The 25046-nt window shown below is 31.6% G+C and overlaps 1 protein-coding gene across 5 annotated transcripts in view; it reads right to left on the reverse strand.

Annotated features, from left to right (window-relative positions):
- Positions 1–25046, reverse strand: part of LOC148598746 (kinesin-like protein KIF13A) — a 173619-nt gene that overhangs the window by 46516 nt on the left and 102057 nt on the right. For all 5 annotated transcript variants that reach the window (XM_088561671.1, XM_088561674.1, XM_088561673.1 and 2 more), the window contains exons 12-13: positions 24145–24255; positions 23206–23340 (exon numbers count right to left, since the gene is read on the reverse strand). In XM_088561671.1, coding sequence (XP_088417797.1) covers positions 23206–23340; positions 24145–24255 — 246 coding nt within the window. The remainder of the gene's footprint in view (positions 1–23205; positions 23341–24144; positions 24256–25046) is intronic.

Consider the following 25046-nt stretch of genomic DNA (forward strand, 5'->3'; position numbering starts at 1 on the left):
TTAAAACCATTTTTTTAGAGAAATAAACATTTCTAAAATCTATAACTCTCTACTGACACAATACAGACTTACAGACATAAATCATCTGACAAGATATTGCCCTGTAAATACTCTTTCCCCTGGAGTACACTACTGCTACTAGAAGGTAATTGTATCCTCTTTCTATCTTCATTAGATCTATACAACTAATTCCCTTAACTGTTCCAAAAATATGGAGACTGATGAAAAATTAGATCGCATAGAAGGTCATAAAGCTTACTTAAACTTAGCCAATCAATCATGGGTTCTACAGAAAATTACAGAGAAAGCTGTACTGACAAACTTCCATTCAAATTGCAGTGAACTTTTGATCAAATTGCATGTACATGTATGTATGCTTCCATACAAGTAACAAAGGTGGTGACAGTTTGAAATTCTTCCAATTCAACTATGTTTAAACCGCCAGCATCATGGAACTCATTAATATGCCATGAGACAGGTTTGAATATTCTAAATAGGAGGTCAGGGAACCCCATTACATATAGTCAGTCAGGTTTGACTGTTCCATATAAGAGGTCAGGGAACCCCATTACACATAGTCAGTCAGGTTTAGCTGTTCCAAGTAAGATGTCAGGGAACTTTCTTATACATAGTGAGCAAAGTTTGACTGTTCTGAATAAGAGGTCAGGGAACTCCATAATATATTGTGAGCCAGGTTTGACTGTTCTGACTAAGAGGTCAGGGAATTCCCTAATGTATAGTGAGGCAGGTTTTACTGTTCTGAATAAGAGGTCAGGGAACTCCCTAATATATAGTGAGCCAGGTTTGACTGTTTTGAATAAGAGGTCAGGGAACTCCCTAATGTATAGTGAGACGGGTTTTACTGTTCTGAATAAGAGGTCAGGGAACTCCCTAATACATAGTGAGCCAAGTTTGACTGTTCTGAATAAGAGGTCAGGGAACTCCCTAATATATAGCAAGCCAAGTTTGACTGTTCTGAATAAGAGGTCAGGGAACTACCTAATACATAGTGAGTCAGGTTTGACTGTTCTGAATAAGAGGTCAGGGTACTCCCTAATATATAGAGAGCCAAGTTTGACTGTCCTGAAAAAGAGGTCAGGGAACTCCCTAATATAGAGTGAGCCATGTTTGACTGTTCTGAATAAGATGTCAGGGAACTCCCTAATATATAGTGAGTCAGGTTTGACTGTTCTGAATAAGAGGTCAGGGAACTCCATAATATATAGAGAGCCTGAGGTCAGATAACTCCCTAATATATAAAGAGCCAAGTTTGACTGTTCTAAATTGGAGGTTAGGAAACTCTCTAATATAGAGTGAGCCTGGTTTTACAATTAAAAATCAGGGGTCAGTACGATTCCTATTACTTCAAACAGATCAATCATGTTCTAATTGAAGTACAATAATTAATTTGGCAAAATATTATGAAACAATTTATATAATCTAGTTGGTAATTCTACAACAGATTCAGAAACAGAATCATAAATGGAAATTGGACGTTTGTCAGTGTCATATAATAAGATTTTTTGATGGATTGATTGATTGGTTGTGTGGAATATTTACTTACGAACACATTAAATTACTTTAGGTAATTCAATACGATTGGGTATTTCAATTTGATCCATGCATAAAATATTCATAGGAAAGAGAAATAATGTCACTGATGCATAGCCTTCAACTGCCAATAAATAGTGACTACAAATATGTCTCTCTATGGGATAGCAAGGAGTAAACTATTCTGATTTCTTCTTAATATGTATTCTATCATCAATAATCCTTTTTATTTACAAATATCAAACAGGAAGTGATTTTTGCATGTTAAAAATCCAAAAAATTAACTTATTAGTTCTAATATAGTAAAAGTATACAGACCACTTAACTGGTCTTCATCCAGTTGTAGTTACAAAAATTATACATGAAAATGACAGTTTACAAGAGTTATCCTTCTTGATTTGGTTGATTTAAGAGGGAAATGAATGTATGGTTTTCTCTAAAATACATAGCTATATACAGAAAAGATTGAACTTATGCAAAAAAGTGTAGGTTAAGTGAAAAAGCATTGTTTGTTCAGTGGGTTTTCTGCACCCACCAATGAATCACATCTACCATCAGCCTTTTCTAAATTTTATATGGATTGGTACAACAAAAGTCTTACTTGTACATCCATTCCATAAACCTTCTAATGGAATGTCAGCAGACTGAGAGGTTCAATATTAACTACACTTGGCCATTACTTACACTTAAAAAAGCCTCAGATACAGAAAGGAGTTTGTTTTAGCCTTCTAAAACACACATCTCCCCCCGGTTCCAAAGTTTAAAGGGGTATAACTCCGACAAAATTCAGTGGATCATGTTCCTGGTAATTTATATATCATGTCCTTATTACAAACAAAGTGTCATGAAATTAAGTGCAGTAGTCTCCACAAAAATGTGAAGGACAGACAAACGAACAGTGAGAAAACGATACGTCTCCTCACCAAAGTGGAAGAAAGATCTAATAAATTCTCTTGGAATTATGTGCCAGTAGACTGTCAAGAGGTTATCACGTCATATAATTTTTTTTATCTTTGGTTATTTGATGTGTAATTACTACGGTACATAACATGCCTAACTTCCCATCTGTGACTGCTAAACTCCTCAATCACAGGAAATGTAAACCCATTAATGGCTGACTGTCTTCTGTCAATGGACTGAATTCCCTTCCTTAGAGATGACTATTAGCTTACAATAACTGCAGACTATTCATGAATGATTCCTTAAAAAGTAGCATAAATATCTCTTCTTCTCAAAATTTTTGCCTTGAAGACAAGTACTATAGGTCTGTTACACATTCCAAGATTAAGACATGAATTTAGTCTTTGTTAATAAAGTTCATACTGAACAAAGGTCAAAATGGAACAAAGTTCAGATCATCTCACACTAAAAAAAGCTCAAGGTCATGAGTAAGAGGAAGTCATTATAAAATATATTAATTAAGAATAGTACCTCTTCAGTTTAATTAAATCAAGGTAATCTCTATCGATAAATTAAGCATGATTTCATGATAAGCATGAATTCTTAGAATCAAAATTCAAAGGCAAAGACAAACAAAGACAACAGGGGATGGAAACAACAAATAAAACACAACAACCAAAACACACAACTGGAAATGAGCAACTGTGATTTGACAATGAGCAGGTGCACTGGTAAAGTAGGTATCCTCTATGAGTTACTTGTGTCAGGTCCAATAGAGGAAAGCTGTGACAAATGGATGAAACATAAGATAATTTCATTATATGAAAAGCACAAACCCCCACAAAATATGGGATCCACATAGAAATATAAATTTTTGTATTATGGCATATTTTTCGTTGTGAGGTTTTGGTAATTTTTATGTCAAGCAGTTTTTTGTTTGTTTCTTTGTTTGTTTTTCATTAAATGTTGGGAAAGATACTTAGCTTCTTTCTCCATTTCCAGTTTTAAAAGTGTTTTTCACTGCACAAATATACATATTTCTCATTTTAAACTTTTAAAGTGCTTTTCCCTGAATAAATTCACTACTGATAAGATTGCAGTCCTGAGGACATATCAGGCTTCATAAAAAATTGTTTGATAGTGTGTTCTATCTACCAGAATGAAAGCAAACTTTTCAATTTCTTTCAAGGGTGTTCAATGTAATCATGCTTTTAGATGAATGCACAGAGAAATGCTTCCAAAGATTGTATCAAATTTCATCAGAGCACTGTTCCATGATAAGATGGAAATATTTCAAGTATACGTAATGGCTGCATGGTCTAATAGAAATAATGCATATTTCATTGCAGTGTGATTGCAGTTAACAAATTTAAATTTTAAATTTGAAGACTGATTTAAGGTTGTGGCAGAGAAAACACTTGAATCATATACAGGGTCTGATATTATAAAAATATAAAGAATCAAAATTCCCTGACACTATGTAACACAAAAGAAAAGGCAAAATCGTCAGATTTCACACAATAGAAGTGCTTAAGTCTCCTGCCTTTAATGACAGTTACCTTGACCTTTTATCTTCTGTCCTCAAAGTCAAGAAATATCTGTGTGCATATGTGCAAGATTCAGTTTCATTTATAAATGAAAAATATTCAAAAACAGACAGACAGACAGAAAGTCAAATACATAGTACTGAGGGCTATATTAATTGAGATAGTATATTCAAAATCTGTGGAAAATAAAGTAAAAACTTTGTTTACTGTATAAGGCAAATCATGCAATACGGACAAACTGTAGAAGTGAATTTAGCTGCTGCAATATATCACTAATATTAATGACATTATAAAGTGGCAAGTCTTCTAAAAAGTTTAAACACTTAAACTTCTCAATTTCTCTAAAAACTATATGAAAATTGTAGGGAGGAACAGATGACAATGACATTAACACTTCTTGTTGCTTCAGGACCAGTATAGTATGGAGAAAGTGTAGATCCCTCTGTAAACTTATATCAGATGAACAGCTATGTGTACAAGGATGGAATGTCAGCAACATCTTAAATATGTACATGCTTTGAAGCATAAATGGGTCAAAATCGTTGTCGAAAATATCATATTCTTGGAATGAGGTATGCAGTAAGGAAGTGAATGTTTGAGCTTTTAAAGTAGTGTGTGTTCATATTCCCATTGGTAGAGATGTAACAAAAAACCGATGCATTATCAACCAAGACAAATGTTATTTGAATACAAATAGCTCTATCCCTTACAGACAAGGCCTAAAATTATATCAGAACACGGTATGACTTCCCCCTTTTTCCAGTGTTCTAATTAAGTGAAATAAGTAAGCAACATAAAAATTAGAAAAAAAATAAATAAAAACAAAAGAAAATATCCTTCAATAGAGACAGACATTATGAATTCATTTTAAAATCCCTCAGAGCATCTTTGAATTATTGGGGACAATGGTCAGACAGACAGTGGTGTACATTGTCTACCAAATTAGGAGCATATAAAAATGTAGTTAAAATTAAATTTACTACAAATTGATCAATTACCTTTTTGAATTTTTTGCTGCAAGGTTCAAAACTTGCATAATCCTCAGATGTCCACATAATCCACAAAAAAATACAAAGGATTATAATCCACTGACCTTGACCTCTTTTGTCTTTGAAAAATATTTCACATACATTTCACTTTATAAGTTTCTCAAGGATCAAAAAGTATTTCATATTCCTTGTCCCGAAAAAGACTGCCACAATCTTAGAACAAAACATGCTGGAAAAGGTCATAAAAATAATTTCATGAAAGGTCACACTGAAAAAAAAATAAGGACACTGCCCTAATCCAAATTAGTCACATCAGAATTCTGACAGCATCCAATTACAAGGAAATGGATTATTCTCCTATATTATACATCCGCAGCCAGCCCACGAACATGATTTAAGATTCTCTATTTTTTTCCATGACAACTCATTTAGAGTAAATGGACACTTCTACGCAAGAATTTCTCCTTTCAAATGCTAATCAGTAGTCAACAACAGTTATAATAAACAAGTTAATCAATTTGGGAGATTAAATACAATGATAGATGGTTGTAACTATAATGTATAAATTTCAATCCATATTTATTATCAATTTTTGTCCTTTGAAGTCCTTTTTCTTAAAGAAAACAACGATTAATTTCAGATATCCACAACAAATGTGGTTTTATGTAAAGATTTTGTGTAAAAATTACATTCCTGAATAACTTATACCAGACAATTAATTTTACCTCTCAGATGCAAATCAACAAATTTTCTGATCAAAACATTCTACTTTTCCCCCCAAGTTGTTCCAGTTTTTAACTGAACTCTACTCTGGGCAATTTATTTGGAATCATTTAACCACTAATGAAATAAATGGCAGTTTTTGTAGGCTTAAAGCGACTTATTGGATTTCCTTATCTCACCATCAAACTAGAAAGTCTCCCTTTAGAAAAAAAAGCAAAACAAAACAATTTAGAGAGTGAATTAATCAACATAGGTAAACAAATGACCCTCAGGCCAAACCATTTTTTTTCAACAAATGATTTCCTAGCAGGAATCAATCTACGATTAAAATGCATATGTTGTTTTAAGTTCACACTGAAGTGTACATGTGAAGATACATTTTAGATATCATATATGGGCATGATTTCAATGAATAAATGAAAAACCAATCAATTTGAATTTTAACAATTCCATTTCAATTACAGTCTTACAGATATAACAAAGATTTGTTTACAGTAATTATTGATGGAACCCATTGATTTTTAAATAACAACTTGACAGGAACAGCAATTGGCATATTTAAAATGTTATAATTGCCCATGGCAATGTTGCATTATTGATATATTTTCAGTCAACTGAAGTTTACACTTTATTGAGAAAAAAAAAAGCAAAAAAAGCAACTCCGTATGTCCCCTGCCACCAGAAAAAAAGTTGTAGGGCAAAAGTCCCATAACTCCTGTAAAATATGTCGACTCAAAATAGTGTTGCAATATGATCAACTACAAATGGTGACTTAGCAATCCTACAAAATTTAAATAAAATCTGTGATGCAGTTTCCTAGAAATTGCATCCACAAGTGTGACAGGACGGACACCTGTATTTCTAGGTCTCCTTCCGTATAGCGGGCGGAGACAATGAACATATCAGAAATCGGCATAGAAAAGACTGTAAGTGATGGACAGTCAATCATAAAGTCCAAGAAAAATGTTTTCAGTCATTGATAAATTTGTGGTCAATAAACAAATATTGTACCAGAGACATGGTAGAGGTCATTGATCAACATAGTGGACATTAATTTCTGTCAAGTCAGTTTCTATTGGAAATATTTCTTTCTCTACCAGGACCATAAAAATAACAGTAACAATGTGTGAATATATGGGTTTGGAATATGGTCAGGAAGGAGATTGTGAGATTACTTAATATGACACAGCTACTGGTTATTAAATACAGAATATAATTCAGCACTCTGTATTCAGAAATTTTAGAGGAGCCAATGAGATTTTTTAGATGGATCTCAAACTTAAAAAATAGCCCTTTCGTTTATATGCACATGCTGATAAGGTATATGTCAAGAAATGAAAGCTCCTTAAGCAGAAAAACAAAAGTATCCAAAGTTACACTCTAAATGGAAAAGTCTTGTACTAAATGAAACTTTCGTCTGTCACAGGGAACGATCATGTTCTTTTTGACTACATTTTCCTCATTTTTTCTGTTTCAACATTATGAAGATAATTTACAGTTCATAGACTGTTACATACATGTATCATAACCATAAGAAACTGGCTAAATAACATTATTGGTCAATTGGTCAATTGGTCATTGGTATTGGCAATTCATTACCTGTTATGTTAGCACCAAATTAGGTTTACTATGAATGTAAAATTATTTATTGCAGAATCAATACAAGAAATTGGCAAATCGGAATCAAAAATACAGTCAAATCAAGAATTCAGTTTTAAAGAGCGGAAACCTACTTAACAGCAAAAAATAAATCATCCTTGGTTGTAGGAAATCAATGGTGTCGGCCCAAAATTGGTCAGTCAATGGAACCCCCCCCCTATTTTTTCCAAATTTCTGGAACCGCCACTGAAAAATCATAACGTGTTAATCTTTTCATCAGGAATTAGACCTATTACCTGAAAGTCTCATATTATCTTAAAACTTCACAGCTGATAATGTAATACCCACTTACAGAGGAACGGTCAATTGGTCACTGGTATTGGCAATTCATTTCCTATTACGCTAATAGTTAACGCAAGACTAGGTCCACTACCAGCGTAACATTATTTATGACAGAATCAATACACAGACAGTATTGTACAGGGAGGATTTTACAAGAAAAAACATGACAACATAGTTACACAAAATTTATTTTGGGGCCATTAACAGCTTGCTTTATGGAGCTTGCTATGCTCATCATTGACACACAGCGGAGGAAAGAACTAGACATATTCAAGTGATACATGACACCAAAACGATCATGGAAAGTAACGGTGATAATGAACTCTACATATGTTCATGTCCAATATTGACAGGTCCATAGCACCATAACTATTTATATATTTCACAACAATTGGATTATTGGAGGCTTAACAAAAATTTTAAAAGTCCTTATTGATATTTGATATGTTACCAGGTACATTTTTTTTTTATATCTAAGTTCTAACCACATGGTCTTAATAGTTTTATCTGTGTTTACTTCAGTTCTGTATATAAAATGTACTTTTGCATAGCTCAATACCACTTCACCTACATTCAATGTAATTTTTCTTCTCATATTTTGAGGGATCATTCTAAATAATGACAACTCCCTGGATTGACCAGAAGACAGCCACAGTGAAATCTCAGGCTTTATGTCTATCATGGGATACAAATAAATTTATATTTCCTGACTTCAGCTTTCTCAGTTAGGAAATTAAAGATGCGCAATCTGACAACAAAATGACCGTTCATGCACCACTGACCAACTAGTTGACAATTACAGGGCTGTTCTGTCTATAGAAGATTAGCATCCAAGAGAGTGTGCACTATTATTCCTTATATAATCGATGGAGGAATAGCACCAAGTCAGCATCAATAAGAGGAAATTTGCTGATACAAATCCTTTGTAGGTCCTTTCAAAATTGAAGAAAATTTCCAGAAGCTATGTTTAGAAAGAAATCAAGATGACTAGACATTCAGAAGTTTTAGGTTTATGGTCAAGATTCTGTAACTTATCATAAAACCACTAATGTGTTCTGAATTCAGCTTCTAATTAGACACTTCACAGCAAGCAATTTGACAACAAATGATCATTTATCAGTACTGGACAATCCCCTTGGGCAATTACCTTGGGCAATTACTGACAGTTATGGTCTCAAAACAAGAAGAACAATATTTTGAGGTAGAATCAATATGTACAAGTACCATACTTAAAGAACAAGGGAATGGTCAGCTAAATTTAAGTCTCACATTTTAAGAATGAGGGAGCAAGTGTAACTAGACACAATGCAACCGAGTAGAATTTAAACAGAGATTGTATATACCTAACTAGTTCAAATGATCCATGCTTCCAATTTAATTACTAAAAATATATAAATAGGAGATGTGATATGATTGTCAATGACATTCTACACAAATAGTTAGAGTAGGGAAACGCTCATGGACCCATGTGGGGTCTGGGAGTAGGCCAGAGCATCAACACAGCAGCCCAACCACCAGTAGGACATACTCTGACGGAGTTCCTCGGTCAGGTAACCCGAAGGCTGGGCTCCGCTAACTCCAACTAACAGAAACCCCATAAGGGGCGGTTGTGCAAGATCTGTAAGGGTAGTCAAGACCATCAAAAACCCCCCATCATCATCTGATTGCCAATGAGACAGTCATCCACCGTAGCTAAGCAACAAACAATTAGATATGTTTCATTTGTTAACCACAGATTCTGTACCACAGGTTCTGTACCAAATGTTTCTGTACCACAGTTTCTGTACCACAGGTTCTGTACCAAATGTTTCTGTACCACAGTTTCTGTACCAAATGTTTCTGTACCACAGTTTCTGTACCAAATACTCCTGTACCACAGTTTCTGTACCAAATGTTTCTGTACCACAGGTTCTGTACCAAATGTTTCTGTACCACAGTTTCTGTACCAAATGTTTCTGTACCACAGTTTCTGAACCAGTTTCTGTACCACAGTTTCTGCACTACAGGTTCTGTATCAAATGTTTCTGTACCACAGTTTCTGTACCAAATGTTTCTGTACCACAGTTTCTGTACCACAGGTTCTGTACCAAATGTTTCTGTACCACAGGTTCTGTACCAAATGTTTCTGTACCACAGTTTCTGAACCAGTTTCTGTACCAAATGTTTCTGTACCACAGTTTCTGCACTACAGGTTCTGTATCAAATGTTTCTGTACCACAGTTTCTGTACCAAATGTTTCTGTACCACAGTCAATCAATCAATCAATCATCTAAACAAATTGTGGTTTTAATACATAAAATAACATTTTGACAAATTGCATCCTACAGTAAAACTCATAGTGACCTTTTTTTCTACTTTTGCGAATCTTTCTATTCAAAATACTACATTCTTAACATGTCTAATTGTCAGACACAACTTGGTCGAATTATTAAAACCCAGCAGAGAAACATATTCACATTTCTTCTTGTCTGAATTTTTTTCTTGGGAAATCCTTCCCATCTACAGAGATCCTTTAAGTTGACAATTTGACGGGAACAATTTGATGATTCCAACGAAAACTATCATAGTGCTGTCTTTACGTCTCTCTTCAGGAAATTCTTATGTCTTTTTTCACTTCATAAGAAATCCAATTATATATCATTACAAGGCAATGTTACAAAATGCCACTTAATTGGAAAAGAAATGGGGAAAAATCTATCAAGAACTGCCACCGGCATCGACACCACAGAACTAGATTTTCAATCTTTAATCAACAGAGATGAGGTTTCTGTTACTAATACAGTAAACATAGGATGAGATTTACCTCTGGCTAAATCAGATTTAAATTGGTGTTTTGAGACAGGAAAATTTACTAAGAACTAATATTGTTTATAGCAATAATTTGAATTCCTCACATGTGGTCCTAGATTTGCCCAACTCCTTCATATTTGCACAAACAGGATTCTCAGAAGAATGAAACAATAACAATACAGAATGGACAATGTCTGCTTTAATAGAATAATCAAAGGAGCCAAGATTCTAGAAGTAAAAAAAAAATATATATACCACATGGACAAAGACTAGAGAGGGAAAACAGACACAACAAAGAACATAAAATAACCAAAATAGACACAACAAAGAACATAAAATAACCAAAATAGACACAACAAAGAACATAAAATAACCAAAACAGATACAACAAAGAACATAAAATAACCAAAACAGACACACAAAGAACATAAAATAACCAAAACAGACACAACAAAGAACATAAAATAACCAAAACAGACACAACAAAGAACATAAAATAACCAAAATAGACACACACAACAAAGAACATAAAATAACCAAAACAGACACAACAAAGAACATAAAATAACCAAAATAGACACAACAAAGAACATAAAATAACCAAAACAGACACAACAAAGAACATAAAATAACCAAAATAACACACTCGAAGAAACAAAAACAAAATGAGAAACCAGAACTCTAGTAAAACTGGGAGAAAATTATTGGACCATGCACAAAAAATATTTGAAGACATGATGGGCTGTTCAGACTCACAAATCTACTAAGATATACGAACAGGAACATATTGATGACTCCATTGTTTGCCATCATTGGTGCCCCTGTGTCTCGTCTCATTCAGTATATTTTCACATCTTCTTTATCCCATTAAATTTTCAATTAATAGCAACTAAAGGGTAATGTTATAACTTCCACTTAACTTTATTAAGAAAAGGGGAGAAATCAATAAATCTTACTGCAAGAATAATTAAAGTAGAGATACCTTTTTTAACCCATTATAATTAGTGTAAGAATATTTGTTAAATAAAATATGATTAGTGCAAAAAGAAAACGAATTTTACAACAGAATTTCACTTATTGCTTTTTTATGCCAACATTTACTAAAGAGACCTAATGCTAATACAAGAGTTTACAGAGACTGTGCACAGCCAAAAGTGCCTAACATCACAATCATACAGTTTACATTTATATATGATTATCACATGAATATCATATAAAAATCATATATTTTCATAAACATATGAATATCATATGTTTCCAAGCCAAAATTAATATATGAGAAACATATGATAATCATATGACTATCGTATTTAAATTATCATCTGATTACAATACGATTATCAATGTTACACATTTGGATGTGTATATATAATATAATCTAATTTCAGCAATAACACACTTTCATAGACCAAATTCTGTAATGAGACTATGGCTTCAACAACCTTTTTTAATGATTGAGTCGTTGAATTTTGGTAAGTACTTTGTAAGAATCATGCAAAATCTGAAAAATGTGATGCACCCCAAAAAAGGCTACACATTTTTATTTTTGTAATTAAGTTGTTTTATGGGTCTATATTATGAAATGTGTAATTATTCATTCAAATCTACCTGCTCTTAGGAGATAATCAACATTGAAAATCCAATAGATTCTATTGTATTTGAGTGTCATTTACAGAGTTATCTCCCTTAATTTTGAATTTTACAGTGCATTCTATACAATTTTTATCTCCTATGAACACGGTTTATACAAAAAACCAAATGTTAATTCCTGTTGACTGAAGCATTTTAAACAAAATATCAAAAATAAAAATATGTAGGCTTTTCACCCATGTATCACTTTTTGCATGATTCTTAGCTGGAATGCTACTTAAATTAAATTATAAGGAATGACTATTATATTTTTTCAGTCAATTAAGAAATAACCTCAACCACATGTTGCGCACTAAATCACCTGGATGGCTGGTTATTTCCAAGTATACACCATGGCATTGATACTAAAATTAAAATTATATGGAATGACTGATATATTTTATTGGTCTATGAAGAAATAGCAGGTTATTTAGTCACCGAACATATATAAAGGTCATTCCTTAAATACCATATAGTCACTGAAAATATATAAAAGTCATTCCTTAAATAACATACTGTAAACCAACCTAGTTTGATGACCAAATGAAAACATGCAAAAATAAAACTCTGCAAATATTTCTCTACTTCTCCTCTTCCTTGCAACAGAGGGAAAGTGGCAAAAATAAATATCAAACACGGTTAAACTGATTTGATATCCTGAAAACAAGTCGGTTTTACAGTACTAACAAAAAAAAAATAAGAAACCTGTTGGCACAATTTTCTGTAAGGTTTTTTTTTTTTTATGACAACTTTATGGGGATACAACAATTATTTTAAGTTGCAGCTAACCATTTGATAAAAAGATTCAATTAAAAGTTTCTAACAACCTTCTAGAAGTAATTAAGTACTAAATCTATTTATATAAATGCTGCATGACTGAATCCTTGTAAATGTCATGAAGTGAGGTTAATAAGGAAATGGTTTTCATTTTTAAATAGAAGAACCAAACCATAGCCAATAACTTTGAAGACATCCAAAAAATAGGAAAGCGAAATACCAAGTCATTAAAACACATACTTCCTCCTATAATTATCTCAGGGCATATTTATACCCTACTAATGTTCACTCTAAGTTCAAAATCCTCGCAGAGTTCTATATCATTTGATGAAGTCTTTTAAAAGGATTGGAAAAACCTAGTACACAGTCAGCTTTTATGACTATTGGCATATTTTGGATGAGGACGGATGGAAGTTCCAGTATCTTTCAGGCAATTTCTTTTCATTGGTTTTAAGCCAGTAAACAATTTTAGACAAGTCTACAGAATTCCTGCTTTTATGACTTTTGGCATTTTTTCTCTTAACACTTTTTGTAAGAGTCAAATTGAATGAATAAGGTGTAAACATACTAATGAAGCGTCATTTATAGACTGACGAAAAATTGTAAAGCAAACATTATCAATTAAATTCAGTATAATTGGTAGACGAAAAATTGTACAGCAGTATCGTTTACGATTAAATTTAGTATATTTGGTAGACGAAAAATTGTAAAGCAGTATCATTTATGATTAAATTTAGTATATTTGGTGGACGAATAGTTTCTCAAAGTTAAAATCACAAATATTAAACCCTAAGATATAAAGAGTTTTTTGGGTTTGAAAACTATGGCATTCCAAACAAAAGAAAACCAAAGTTTCTAAAGTATCAGAAAATAAATTCCACTATAAATTATTGGGATATAAAGCAGTTAAATGAAAAGCTAAGTATCAAAGCAGATCTTGAATGAAAATTTCTAACCTGAATGAAATCTTAATTTACTCTAACTCATTTCCCACTTGAATGCTAAAGTAATTTTTGTTTTCAATATGAATCAGAAATTTGACAAAATATGAATAGGTTTTTGAACAATAATGTGAAACCTGACAAAAGATAAAATAAAACTGGAGAATTTTGTTATTAAAAAAATGGGGAATCATCACAACTCTATTATATTACTTCAAAACAATTTCCTCCCCAAACATTTCATTTCATGGAAAGAGCCACACAAGAGATGATTCTGAAAATTCATGCTTTACCAATATCACCGAAAAAGTATTTAGATAACAGACATGGAAAACTAATGATATTCTATCTAACAATATTAGAGCTTAGATAGACTTTTTCTGGTAATCTGAGGGTTTATTCCTCGAATGCCAACATCCTTTGATCTACTGGCAATTTACCTGTAAAATTTTGTTGGCGTTCAAGGAATAGGTGTCACTGGTTATCACAACAAAAGTGCATGCTTATCAAAACATTCATACTAATGAACAGATAGGTAAATTACAGATGACTTATTTCAGTTCATATTTCAGATAGTTATTCCAGTTGTTAAAATCTGTTTTTTTTTTGGCCGTTTCTATTCATGCATTTCTTCATAAAATCATACATGTACATGTATAGCACAATAGACTTTTGAATTATTTTTGTGGTCCAATAACTTGAAGATATTTCAATAGATCATTGAAGTTCTGTAGTAATACTAGAATAGTTACTAAGTATGGAGGTTTTGTTTTAATAAAATATTTGTAATTGCAACACAACGTAGAAAATCCTTTTTTGCAGTAAGTGGTTTAAGGACTATACTCTTATTACTATAAATTGATATCACATGAGGCATAAAAATGTAGAAAATAAATGTATTCATATTAATTAGTTCAAATGTTAGAATGATAAAGAATGAAATCAATCATTAATACAAAGTTCAGAGTTTGAAATAATGTTTATTGATGTTAAATTTCTTTAATATCTCTGTATATAATTTATACATTTCTTAAATAAAAGTAAAAAAAATGTTAAAATTTTATTATGTTTTTACAAATTTTAATAATTCAATTTTATTATATTTTTACAAATTTTAATAATTCAATTTTATTACATTGTATATTCTTACATATTTTCAAAAATCTGCTGTTTTCCATAAAAAAAGATATATTAATCTCAACAGTTAAATACTTGTAAAACATTTTAATTGTTATAAAAACACCTTTTGTTATGATATAAACATCTATTAAAATATTTTTGTTAGCATTCAAGGAATAGGTAACATATAAAATGTTGGCATTCAAGGAATAGGTAACATATAAAATGTTGGCATTCGAGGAAGACACCAATCTAATTACCAATCTAATTACCAATCTGTTAAAAAAAACAGACTTCCAATGGTTATATTGGTAGAGTTGATACTTAACAATGGTTTTTGTTAATTTTTTTTGTTTTTTTTTGCTTTGGTCTTCATATACCATATTTTGACATTACTATAGTCCTTTCTATAATTAGATCAGCATTTTCCACTTAAATCACTAAATCAAGAAAGATAACTCTTGCAAAGTACCAATTTCATATACAATCAAAAATATTTTTATATTTCTATATTTATAAGTTCAACAATTGAAAATAACAAACTTATAAAATTGATTATGTGGTCTGTAACTGTTTCTCAATTTTAAAAAAAAGTGTGTGAATTTGATATAGTCTTCTGACTTGCATGTATCAACTTCTTCGTGACATTTATAAAGACTGGCGATTCATTACAAAAGTAACAAATTTGACTTCATGGCGTTTTGGATTAATATGATGTATCCACCTCCATAGTGAGATTGAAAATATCAGGTTGTGTGAACAGTTGAAAATATTAAAGTTTCCGATTAACTTCTCTTCATTATAATTACTTCCTTCTATGAGACAATATGTAGGTGTTTTGGAAAAAGCAAAGGAAGTTTACTTTGTGTCTCTCAATTCCATACTTAACCACAATATTCTTAAAACTGTCAAGCGTTTTTTTTTTTCTTTAAAATTCAATTTTCCTGGGAAAGAGAGCCTATCCTAAAAAATAATCATGTTCATGTCTAAGCTTTGTTTTCTAATCTATATGATATAAACTGTATAATGTAATTATAATACTACTTTATATTCATGCAGTAGTCACATAGTGAAGTCAAATTGAATTTCCTGTGAAAATGATTGCAAAGTAACTTGTCAATGAAGCATTGTAAATTATTTTTTTCTGTGATAGCAGTTTCACCATGTAGATGTAATGTACATTTAGGTTACAGACCACCAATTCAACCAATGAGCATTTGAAACGTATGCAAAAATAGTCCTACGCAGAAATTACCCCTGTTCCTCATAGTGCTGTGAAAAAAGTTCTCATCTTATTTAAAAAATTTAAACAGTTTCTGAAAGGAAAAACATTTCTGTACATTTAATAGGTGCATTTTGCTTCTTGTGATGTGAAGCCTAATCTCCATAATGATTTTTAAATATACCCCTATCTTGTGAAAACACTGGGATTTCCCATGCTATTTATAGACCCTTCACTTCCGGTGACCAGTACTGCACTGCAAGTCTGCTAACCCCAAATGCCATTCTGAGGATTGTGAGCTGACATATGTAGAATCATGCTGATATATAGTCCTCTGCAGGTTAAAGTTAAGGTAAAGTCCAGAGAAGCCATTGAATATTGTGAAATTAGCATAGAAGCCTATGGAAAGTGGAATTAGTGGTTTTTAGCCTTAACACATCTTCATTGATAAGCATGAATAATTTTTTTTAAGAATACCAGTATGGTATATTTGTAATTTAAAAGTGTGGAAGTAAAAATCTGGCAATATAACATCATTGACACACCAAAGCTGATAAAATACAATCAGTTTTGCCCACAACACTTTATAAATTCAAAGAATGATAAGAAATTAAAAAAAAAGTGCTCTAAAAAGCAAAATAAAATTCAGATTTGATACCAATGTCCACAACAAAATTATACTTGATCGTATTAAAAGACTGTAAGTGAGAGAGATGACTTTGCTTGCTAAGTGGGGAAACAAAGAAGCAGTCTTGTCAGACTCATTAATCAGTATAATAAGGTAATGACTACTGGGAATCATCCTCCATAATGGGTTTAGTCTTACTAAAACTATATGATGTGTTTCTTTTAAGTCATTGCCTTCAAAGAGTCTGACATATTTCTAGATCTAATTAGAAATTAAAGTCTGTTTACTCTACAAAAATGTGTATCTCCCCCGTTCCATAAAATTCTGTGGAACATTATTCCTAGGTATTGCACAACTACATATCATGTCCCAACTATCTACAAAGTTTCATGAAATTTGGTGCAGTAGCATTTCCAAAGCTTCAATTGAAGTGAAATGTACAATTCTTGGATTATCTCTCTTTGTAGTCCTCCAATTATATACCTTCATGTACAACTAAACATGATGCCAAACTTTCTTAATATATAGATTCATCAAAATATCTTGAGCTGTGATGGGGTTGCACTTACAAGAAATGTGAACAGATGGACAGACAAACATGCATACAGATGGTGTGATTACTATATACCCTCCTGTGTTAAAAACATCAAAGCAAAACAAAACTGAAGTCCACATGGGAAGACAGACAGACAGACAGACAGACAGAGTGTGCAAAAACTGAAAGTAAGTCTGACACCAACATTGTCAGTAGAACAATAGAAATTAACCCTAATATATAATTCCCTCTAAAACCAATATCATTTACCAAATAGAGTAACATCAAATCCTAAGCTAGATTTATCAACGTCTTGTGGTCAATGCCATATACTCTTAGGTCTTAATTCTGTCAATAATCTACTATTACTGAAAATTGGATTTGTTGTTAAAGTGTCCATCTAGATTATTGTGCCAGTAAAAGCTCTGTTTACTAATCAACGAGTTAATGCATTTTCGCTTTAATGGTAGAACCTAGTGTTTCATTCTTGACAAATTAAAAGCACAGTAAATTTATCTTGGTTTCCACACAAGCAGTAAACAATTAAGTGGGAAAAAAATTCAGAAAGACCACTGGTACTAGTAGACGGTTTTTAACTGTTTGACATAAAAAATCTTTGCCAAAAGTGGATTTTGAAATACAGATTGTTCAATTCATTCAAAAAAGCAGTTTAAATCACAATGACAATACGACTATCTGTAAACAACAGTAGGTTTTAAAACTATTGCATGCAGCAATAATTGCAATTTGTCATTTCCGACAAAATGTTTCTTATGTTTGTTAAGAATTTTGAGAAAAATGCTACATCAGATAGATTAGTTTTATAACAGGGACTCGAAATATGTTGCATTTCTCAATGATAAAAAACATTAAGATCTGTATACACAGTACATGTATAGTTCAAATTTTCTCTGCAAAAGCCAAAAAAAAATGTTGTCAGAAGACAAGGGCAATAATTACTCTTGGATGAGTCCATAATATAATCTTATTTATAGAGAATTTTGAATAACTATTATGAGAAGAAGGGACAAAGAGAAAGACAGAAACCTGCCTTAGTAACCTGCCCAAGTAACCCAAGTGTGAGTTATTACCATACTTGATTCTTTAGAAACGTCTATTTCAGTGTATTACCTTCCACTTCTGACATCTAATTCATAAATGTGTCAAAATACAGTTTAAAATCCTTAAAATGTGTCAGGTTTCATATCAGCTTCCAGTCAATACACAGTCATCTCATCAGAGACATAATCTCTCAACACTGTAAATTAGATTTGTAGAAAAAAGTCATTTTCTCCCAAGAATTTTGATTAAGTTGGGAGAGAATGGTATGTTTGCTAATCAACCAGCTAATTCATTTTGTTCCTAATGGCATTCCATAACAATACATCATTGACAGGACAAAATATTGGGCTTTTTATCTGTTTAAAGTATCTTTTGTTTTGATTTTCTATTTCCTCTGAGAGACTTGAATTTTGAATATCCAATATTATAAATTAATTCAACTATACATTGAAAAGAATAAAAATTCTGGCCATTGCTATGCAAAATAAAAACTTATCTTTGAAGGAGTTTAAATAAATAGAACAAAAACCTTAACTTCTGAAAGGACACTTTGAATATATGAAGATAGATATTATATGTACATGCAGTGAAGTTCACTAATTATAGATATTCTTAGTTTATTCTGACAGTGGCAGATCCAGGGGGTTCTGAAAACACGCGCGCATGCGCGCACGCACACACACACACACACAACCTTTTTGTTGAAAAATTTCATAAATAAAAGACTGGACTCCCTCTACAACCTTTCAAAATCTCATGATCTGCCTTGCTTTAATGCAAGCAAAATGAATGTTCTTATGTTAAAAAAATTTGGTCTTTCTAAAATATTCTCCTGTGAGTGGAAAAGATCTCTAAGTTCAATTCTACTTGTCTAACTTCACAAGTTTTTTCATAGAACATAATTTTCCATGTTAATGCTTCCAATCTTGGCTCTGTCAACTGATTATAAATTTGACAGCTATTATGCTGACACAGATAAAATTAAAAATTCTAAAGTATGACCTACAGATTTCTCTTATAGTCAAATCTGTCTATACAGAACCCAGAATAAAACAGTAATTCTTCTTAGTCTGACATCATCTGACGTCTATTCTAATCAAATGAAATCCATTTTGAACCTGTGTTAACCTAAAATCTACCTTAACCAAACAAAGTAATCTCTTCCAAAGGGCTTCAGTCACACTATACAAATATAATTTAGAAAATAAGATTTTTCTTTTTGGAATTTACTAACAGTATTTATTCTAAAACCTGAAAGTTTTCAGACATTAGGGACAAGTGAAAATATCACTAACTCAGAAAGTGAGGACTACCTTCCATTATATTTTAACCCAATTTAAATAGTGGTAATAATTAAGAATAAAATCACAGGAAAGTAATTTTCTATTTTTATGACCCCAATTTTTACATCAGACAAAAGTTGATTGATGTTTATGAAACATCAAATAAGTTTCCAGTGCTACAGTCAGACTTAGATGAAATGTTGTCAAAAATTCAATATTTCTGATAACTTCTGTTGTAAATTACCACTGTTGTGACAAAATCAGCCAAATAAAGTAAAAAAAAACAAAAAACAACCCACACTCCACTTATGCTGAACCAGTGAGGTAATAAACTAATATTTTATGGAGATGGACCAGTCAACCTGGCCAATGTTTCTAAAATCTATTGGTTAGTTAAATCAATGGTAACCATGGATATGGCAATGTCAAAAACTTGAAGGTCAAGGCACATGGGTGAAGCAAAAGAAACTGGAATGGAATCAACAAACAACATGCATGAAATCACACTTCAAACAGGTAACCTGGATTCAAGATGAAAACTAGAGGCACATATCCATGAGGTTAACGGAGACCCAGTAGACAATCCTACTACATGTACCATAAAAAATCAACTGGCCTAGACATTTTTCCAGAATATTTCCACATTGTCATCTTAAGTTTGTGATATTTTTTAGAGTTTGGCCCCTGCAGGAAAACCTAAGGCTTAATCCTGCTATACAGGAAAAATTCCAACATATGTTTAGGTCTAACACATAATATTCATGAAAAATAGATAAATAAAAATCAAATGGTAATTATATGACTTCCATTGCGCCTTATGTATGTAAAAGATATGGTTTTCATATAATTTACAAAAATGTTTCGTTTCCATGTGATTTTATAGGCACAAAAACATAAATTCCCATACAGGTTCTTAACATGTTTTAAAACATATGAAAACATATGTTGCATTTTTTCCTGTGTATCTGAATTGCATCTCCATCCCTATTGAGAATTTGAGCGAGAGTCTTAACATGGACACAGATAAAAGTATTTACAATAAACTTCTCTGGAATGCAATGCATTGTTACAGAAATTCACTGATAAAATTGCCAAAAATTGACATGGTTTTGCCATATGGTAGGCCAGGGTTAAGTCAGGCCTAATATCTATACCCTATGTAAACTCCATGTTTCTTTATAAATTATGACCTGCTCTGCCACAAACCTTTAAACTTGTTACAGGAGACTAATTGACTCTAAGTCTAATGACGAAAGTTAAGACTGTCCATTACTAAGGTATATTAAATTTCAACAGACAATCATTCCTCAGCTTTGAAGCCAGACATTAATTACGATTATAACAGGGACTCCATAATGTATTTTTCTCATATATATTAAAACGTAAGTATATAGCCATTTACAGGAGCATGTTTACCAATCAGATTTTATGTAATTCACAGCTGGAACACATGCTAGCTATAAAACCTTAATCAAGGGTAGAAACAAGACCTGAACATGTGATGTTCCTAGCTTCCTTATTTTAACATTTAGTAGAAAGAAGACGCGACCTGAACATGTGATGTTCCTAGCTTCCTTATTTTAACATTTAGTAGAAAGAAGACGCGACCTGAACATGTGATGTTCCTAGCTTCCTTATTTTAACATTTAGTAGAAAGAAGACGCGACCTGAACATGTGATGTTCCTAGCTTCCTTATTTTAACATTTAGTAGAAAGAAGACGCGACCTGAACACCTGATGTTCCTAGCTTCCTTATTTTAACATTTAGTAGAAAGAAGACGCGACCTGAACACCTGATGTTCCTAGCTTCCTTATTTTAACATTTAGTAGAAATAAGATGCTATCTGAACACGATGTTCCTAGCATCCTTATTTTAACATTTAGTAGAAATAAGATGCGACCTGAACACGTGATGTTCCTAGCTTCCTTATTTAAACATTTAGTAGCTCTGTGTTATTTACATCTCTAATTAAAATCAATCTTAAGTTTCTGAATTTATAATAGGATTTACTTTTAGTAGAAAAAAGGGTCTTGCTAGATCATTTAAAACTATTTATCTAAACTCCATCCCTATAAGTTTTTAAATAAATTTATATCACACTCATTTGTTATCACCTATTCACTTACTCCTATAAAATGGTAACATTAAGATAAATCTGTTAATACTAGCACCAAATATATTCCATAAAAAATGTTAAAAGCCACTTAAAAAAGTGTTTTTTTTTGTTTTGTTTTATTTTTTTTTTTTCAAAATGTATACAATCAAGAATTTGAATTCATAGCAGAATTTAGTATCAGATTTGAGTGTTATAATGTTTATGTGTGGAAAATTTGATACTTGATTAAATCTAGTTTGTATTAATTTAAAAAAAGAAATCTAAAGTGGACCTCAACTTTTATGTGGAGTTTATTTTCAACACATATATAAGACTATTACAACCTGAGACGGTCATTATAAAATGATTCAAGCTTAGACTTGTTTGATCACTTGAGGTTTTCTTCATTCTTCCTACTAACAAGGAACTTGGTTAAGGGGAGGTAACTCTAATGCTTCATAATAACACCTGTACCTTAAAACAACTACGACTTCTGGGATTCAAAGAATTCAGGACCAGCATAATTATTAATTATAATCAATTATTACCATCATCTTTCCATAGTATTGTAAATATAAATCTTTGAAGCAAACTTAGTTTAATTGGAGGGTCTGTCCAAATGTTCCTTCATATATGTTTGGAAGTTCCGTAAGATCATTCTATTGGTTATTACAAAATGAACATCACTAAAATTGAAGTACTGAAACTCTAGTGTACTATTTATCATGAATGGATAAATAATGTCTGATAATAGGTTAGTTTCTTCTGATATTTAGAAATAAATTAATTTGAGATAAATACTGTAATCTGATTGGTTAAAGTAATTTTGTTATATCTCAATGGATAAAAAAAATATTGACACACCCCTATTCAGTTAAATTCAGAGCTACTTTTCTCATGTTTAAAGATAAAAATATGTTTTAAAATTAATTTATAAGAATTGGCCATGATAAAAATTTTGTCGTGCAATAAACAATAGGGATATGGAAAATGTATGTTATTTTTCAATAGGCAAAATTGTTATCATAGCCTATTCTTAACTGAAATGGGTTGTTTCTTGCTAAAACTTTTTTATTTTTATTGACATTTTCAGATGACACACAGGGGTAAAAATTAAGAAATAGAAGCTGGTAGCCCACATCATATTTTTGTTCAATTTTTTCTATATGTTCAACTAAACTTCCCCAAAAGTTTGGTACCTAGCTCAAAATCTGGTAGCCATGGGATACTGGGCGACTGTTAATTTTCATCCCTGACATATGATTAATGGAGCCAGTCACAATCAAATTTCCAATTGCTGAATATACAAGTAACTACATAACTTTTCGTCAGAGTATGCACCATTTTATTTCTCACAACAAAATCATTTTCACAACAAATCAACTCTAATTATTTGCTCCATTTTGCACTGCAAATAAACCTGTTATAAAGATAACATCATATGAGACAACATACATCAGAGCAGATCTTACCTTCAGATAGTACACCAGCAGTTCATTCAATGAAGGATCAGCATTAAGGTTGACTAAGTAATATTTGCCGGTTTCTACTTTAATACCAGATGTTTCTACTGACACACCCATCTGTTCTAATGCTTCATGTCTTTCCTAAAAGAAAATGTAAATGTAGAAAGATATTTTAATTCTCTATGTTCATTTACAATATTACATAGTCTATATAAACTTGTACACAACAAACAAAAACTGCCAGTATGATATCACAGTTAACTCCCCTGGATTTTCATAGTACCAATTTTGATGGTGGAAGTTTGTTCTTATTTTTCTTGCAGTAAATTTGCACATGTTTTGCCACTATTTGGTAGAAAAGGGGTCAAAATTACTTAGGATTTGTTAGTATAAATTCTTACTACAAATTATGATTTGGTCCTGAGGAGGAAGGTCAAAATTTAAGGTTTTCAAATATGATTATTTGTCATGTGTAACCCATTTTCAGATTATATGCATTAATTTTTGAAGATATCAAATCTATCTGAAACTTATAAATATAACTAAACTTGTATGTATCTTACAGTCAGAGATATTGAATATTGAAAAGATCTTAAACAGACACAATGATTATCTCCCTTTACCCATGCCAATACTACTTAAACAAATTGATTTTTTTTTTACTCAGATGGAAATCATACAATTCACAGATATTTTTATTTCAAAAGAGAATGACAAATCTAAATTTTAATATAATTTGTCATATGAAAAAAAAAATGAAGAAAGTATATAAAAATTTTGCCTATTTTACTGCCTATAAAACTGACCAATGCCCTCTTATTTTGATTTTTTTCTCTATTATTTTGTATCTATAGACAGATCAGCATATTTCAGTTATTCTTCTTAGCAGTTAAAAATCTTGATTTCAGTACTATGTTTACTCTCTATATGAGTATAAAAATTTACCTTGTGTATTTTCTCTGTTTCTTTCAGTTTTTCTTCCCATGTTTTTGTCATTTCTTTCATCAGTTTTTCTGATTCTTCTAATCTCTCTTCAAGAGCTGGGGCCTTCATACTCTGTAATGATATTTAAAAAAAGGATGGTTTATAGTTTCATGGTTTTCAATTCTGGAAATTCAAGTGTTATTGCATCTGTCTTCAAAATATGATCTTTTCACCTAGTTTCCGTAAAGTGAAATCTATCATGTATGTTTCAATTACTGTAATTTAAAACAGTCATAATTTGGAAATAAAAAATTACAACCATTTCTAAATTTGCAGTTTGTTAAATCCCAAGTCCACATGTGTTTCATTTATCCACAGTTAAGAGACAATATTTATACTATTCACCAACTGATTATCCTATATATTACAGTCGAACCTCGTTAAGTCGAAGTCGAAGGGACCATGCAAAAATGTTTGACTTATCCGAGGTTTGAGTAATCTGAGGTCAAGGATAAGCCGGATATACTATTAGTTTGGTCCATGATTGTTTCTGTAGTTACATCATTTGTTGTGCTTGTACATGTACATGTACTTCACTTTACACGGTACTTCGTAATGTCAAGCGTCTCATATTGGAAGATATTTTTTTGTATGTTGTATATCATGTTTAAAATACTGAACGGCACAGAGTGTTTTAGTGAAATTTCCTTTTTATTTTTTTCTATATCAAAAACATTATAGTTAATAACATGCTGCTTTGTTTGATTCACAATCAGGAGTATCGTCAAACCATGTGCTCTACAATATTACGATAAAATTTCAAATTCACTAGCAAAACGAATGTAGTCGATGAAATACCCTAACAATTGTCTGTTTGATGTTTCATTAAATAGTTAGATACCATTACAATTCATCTGTATTTT

The sequence above is a fragment of the Perna viridis genome, chromosome 14, assembly GCF_037379345.1.
Source record: "Perna viridis isolate PV_CMFRI_1.1 ecotype Kerala chromosome 14, ASM3737934v1, whole genome shotgun sequence".
Lineage (NCBI taxonomy): Eukaryota > Metazoa > Mollusca > Bivalvia > Mytilida > Mytilidae > Perna > Perna viridis.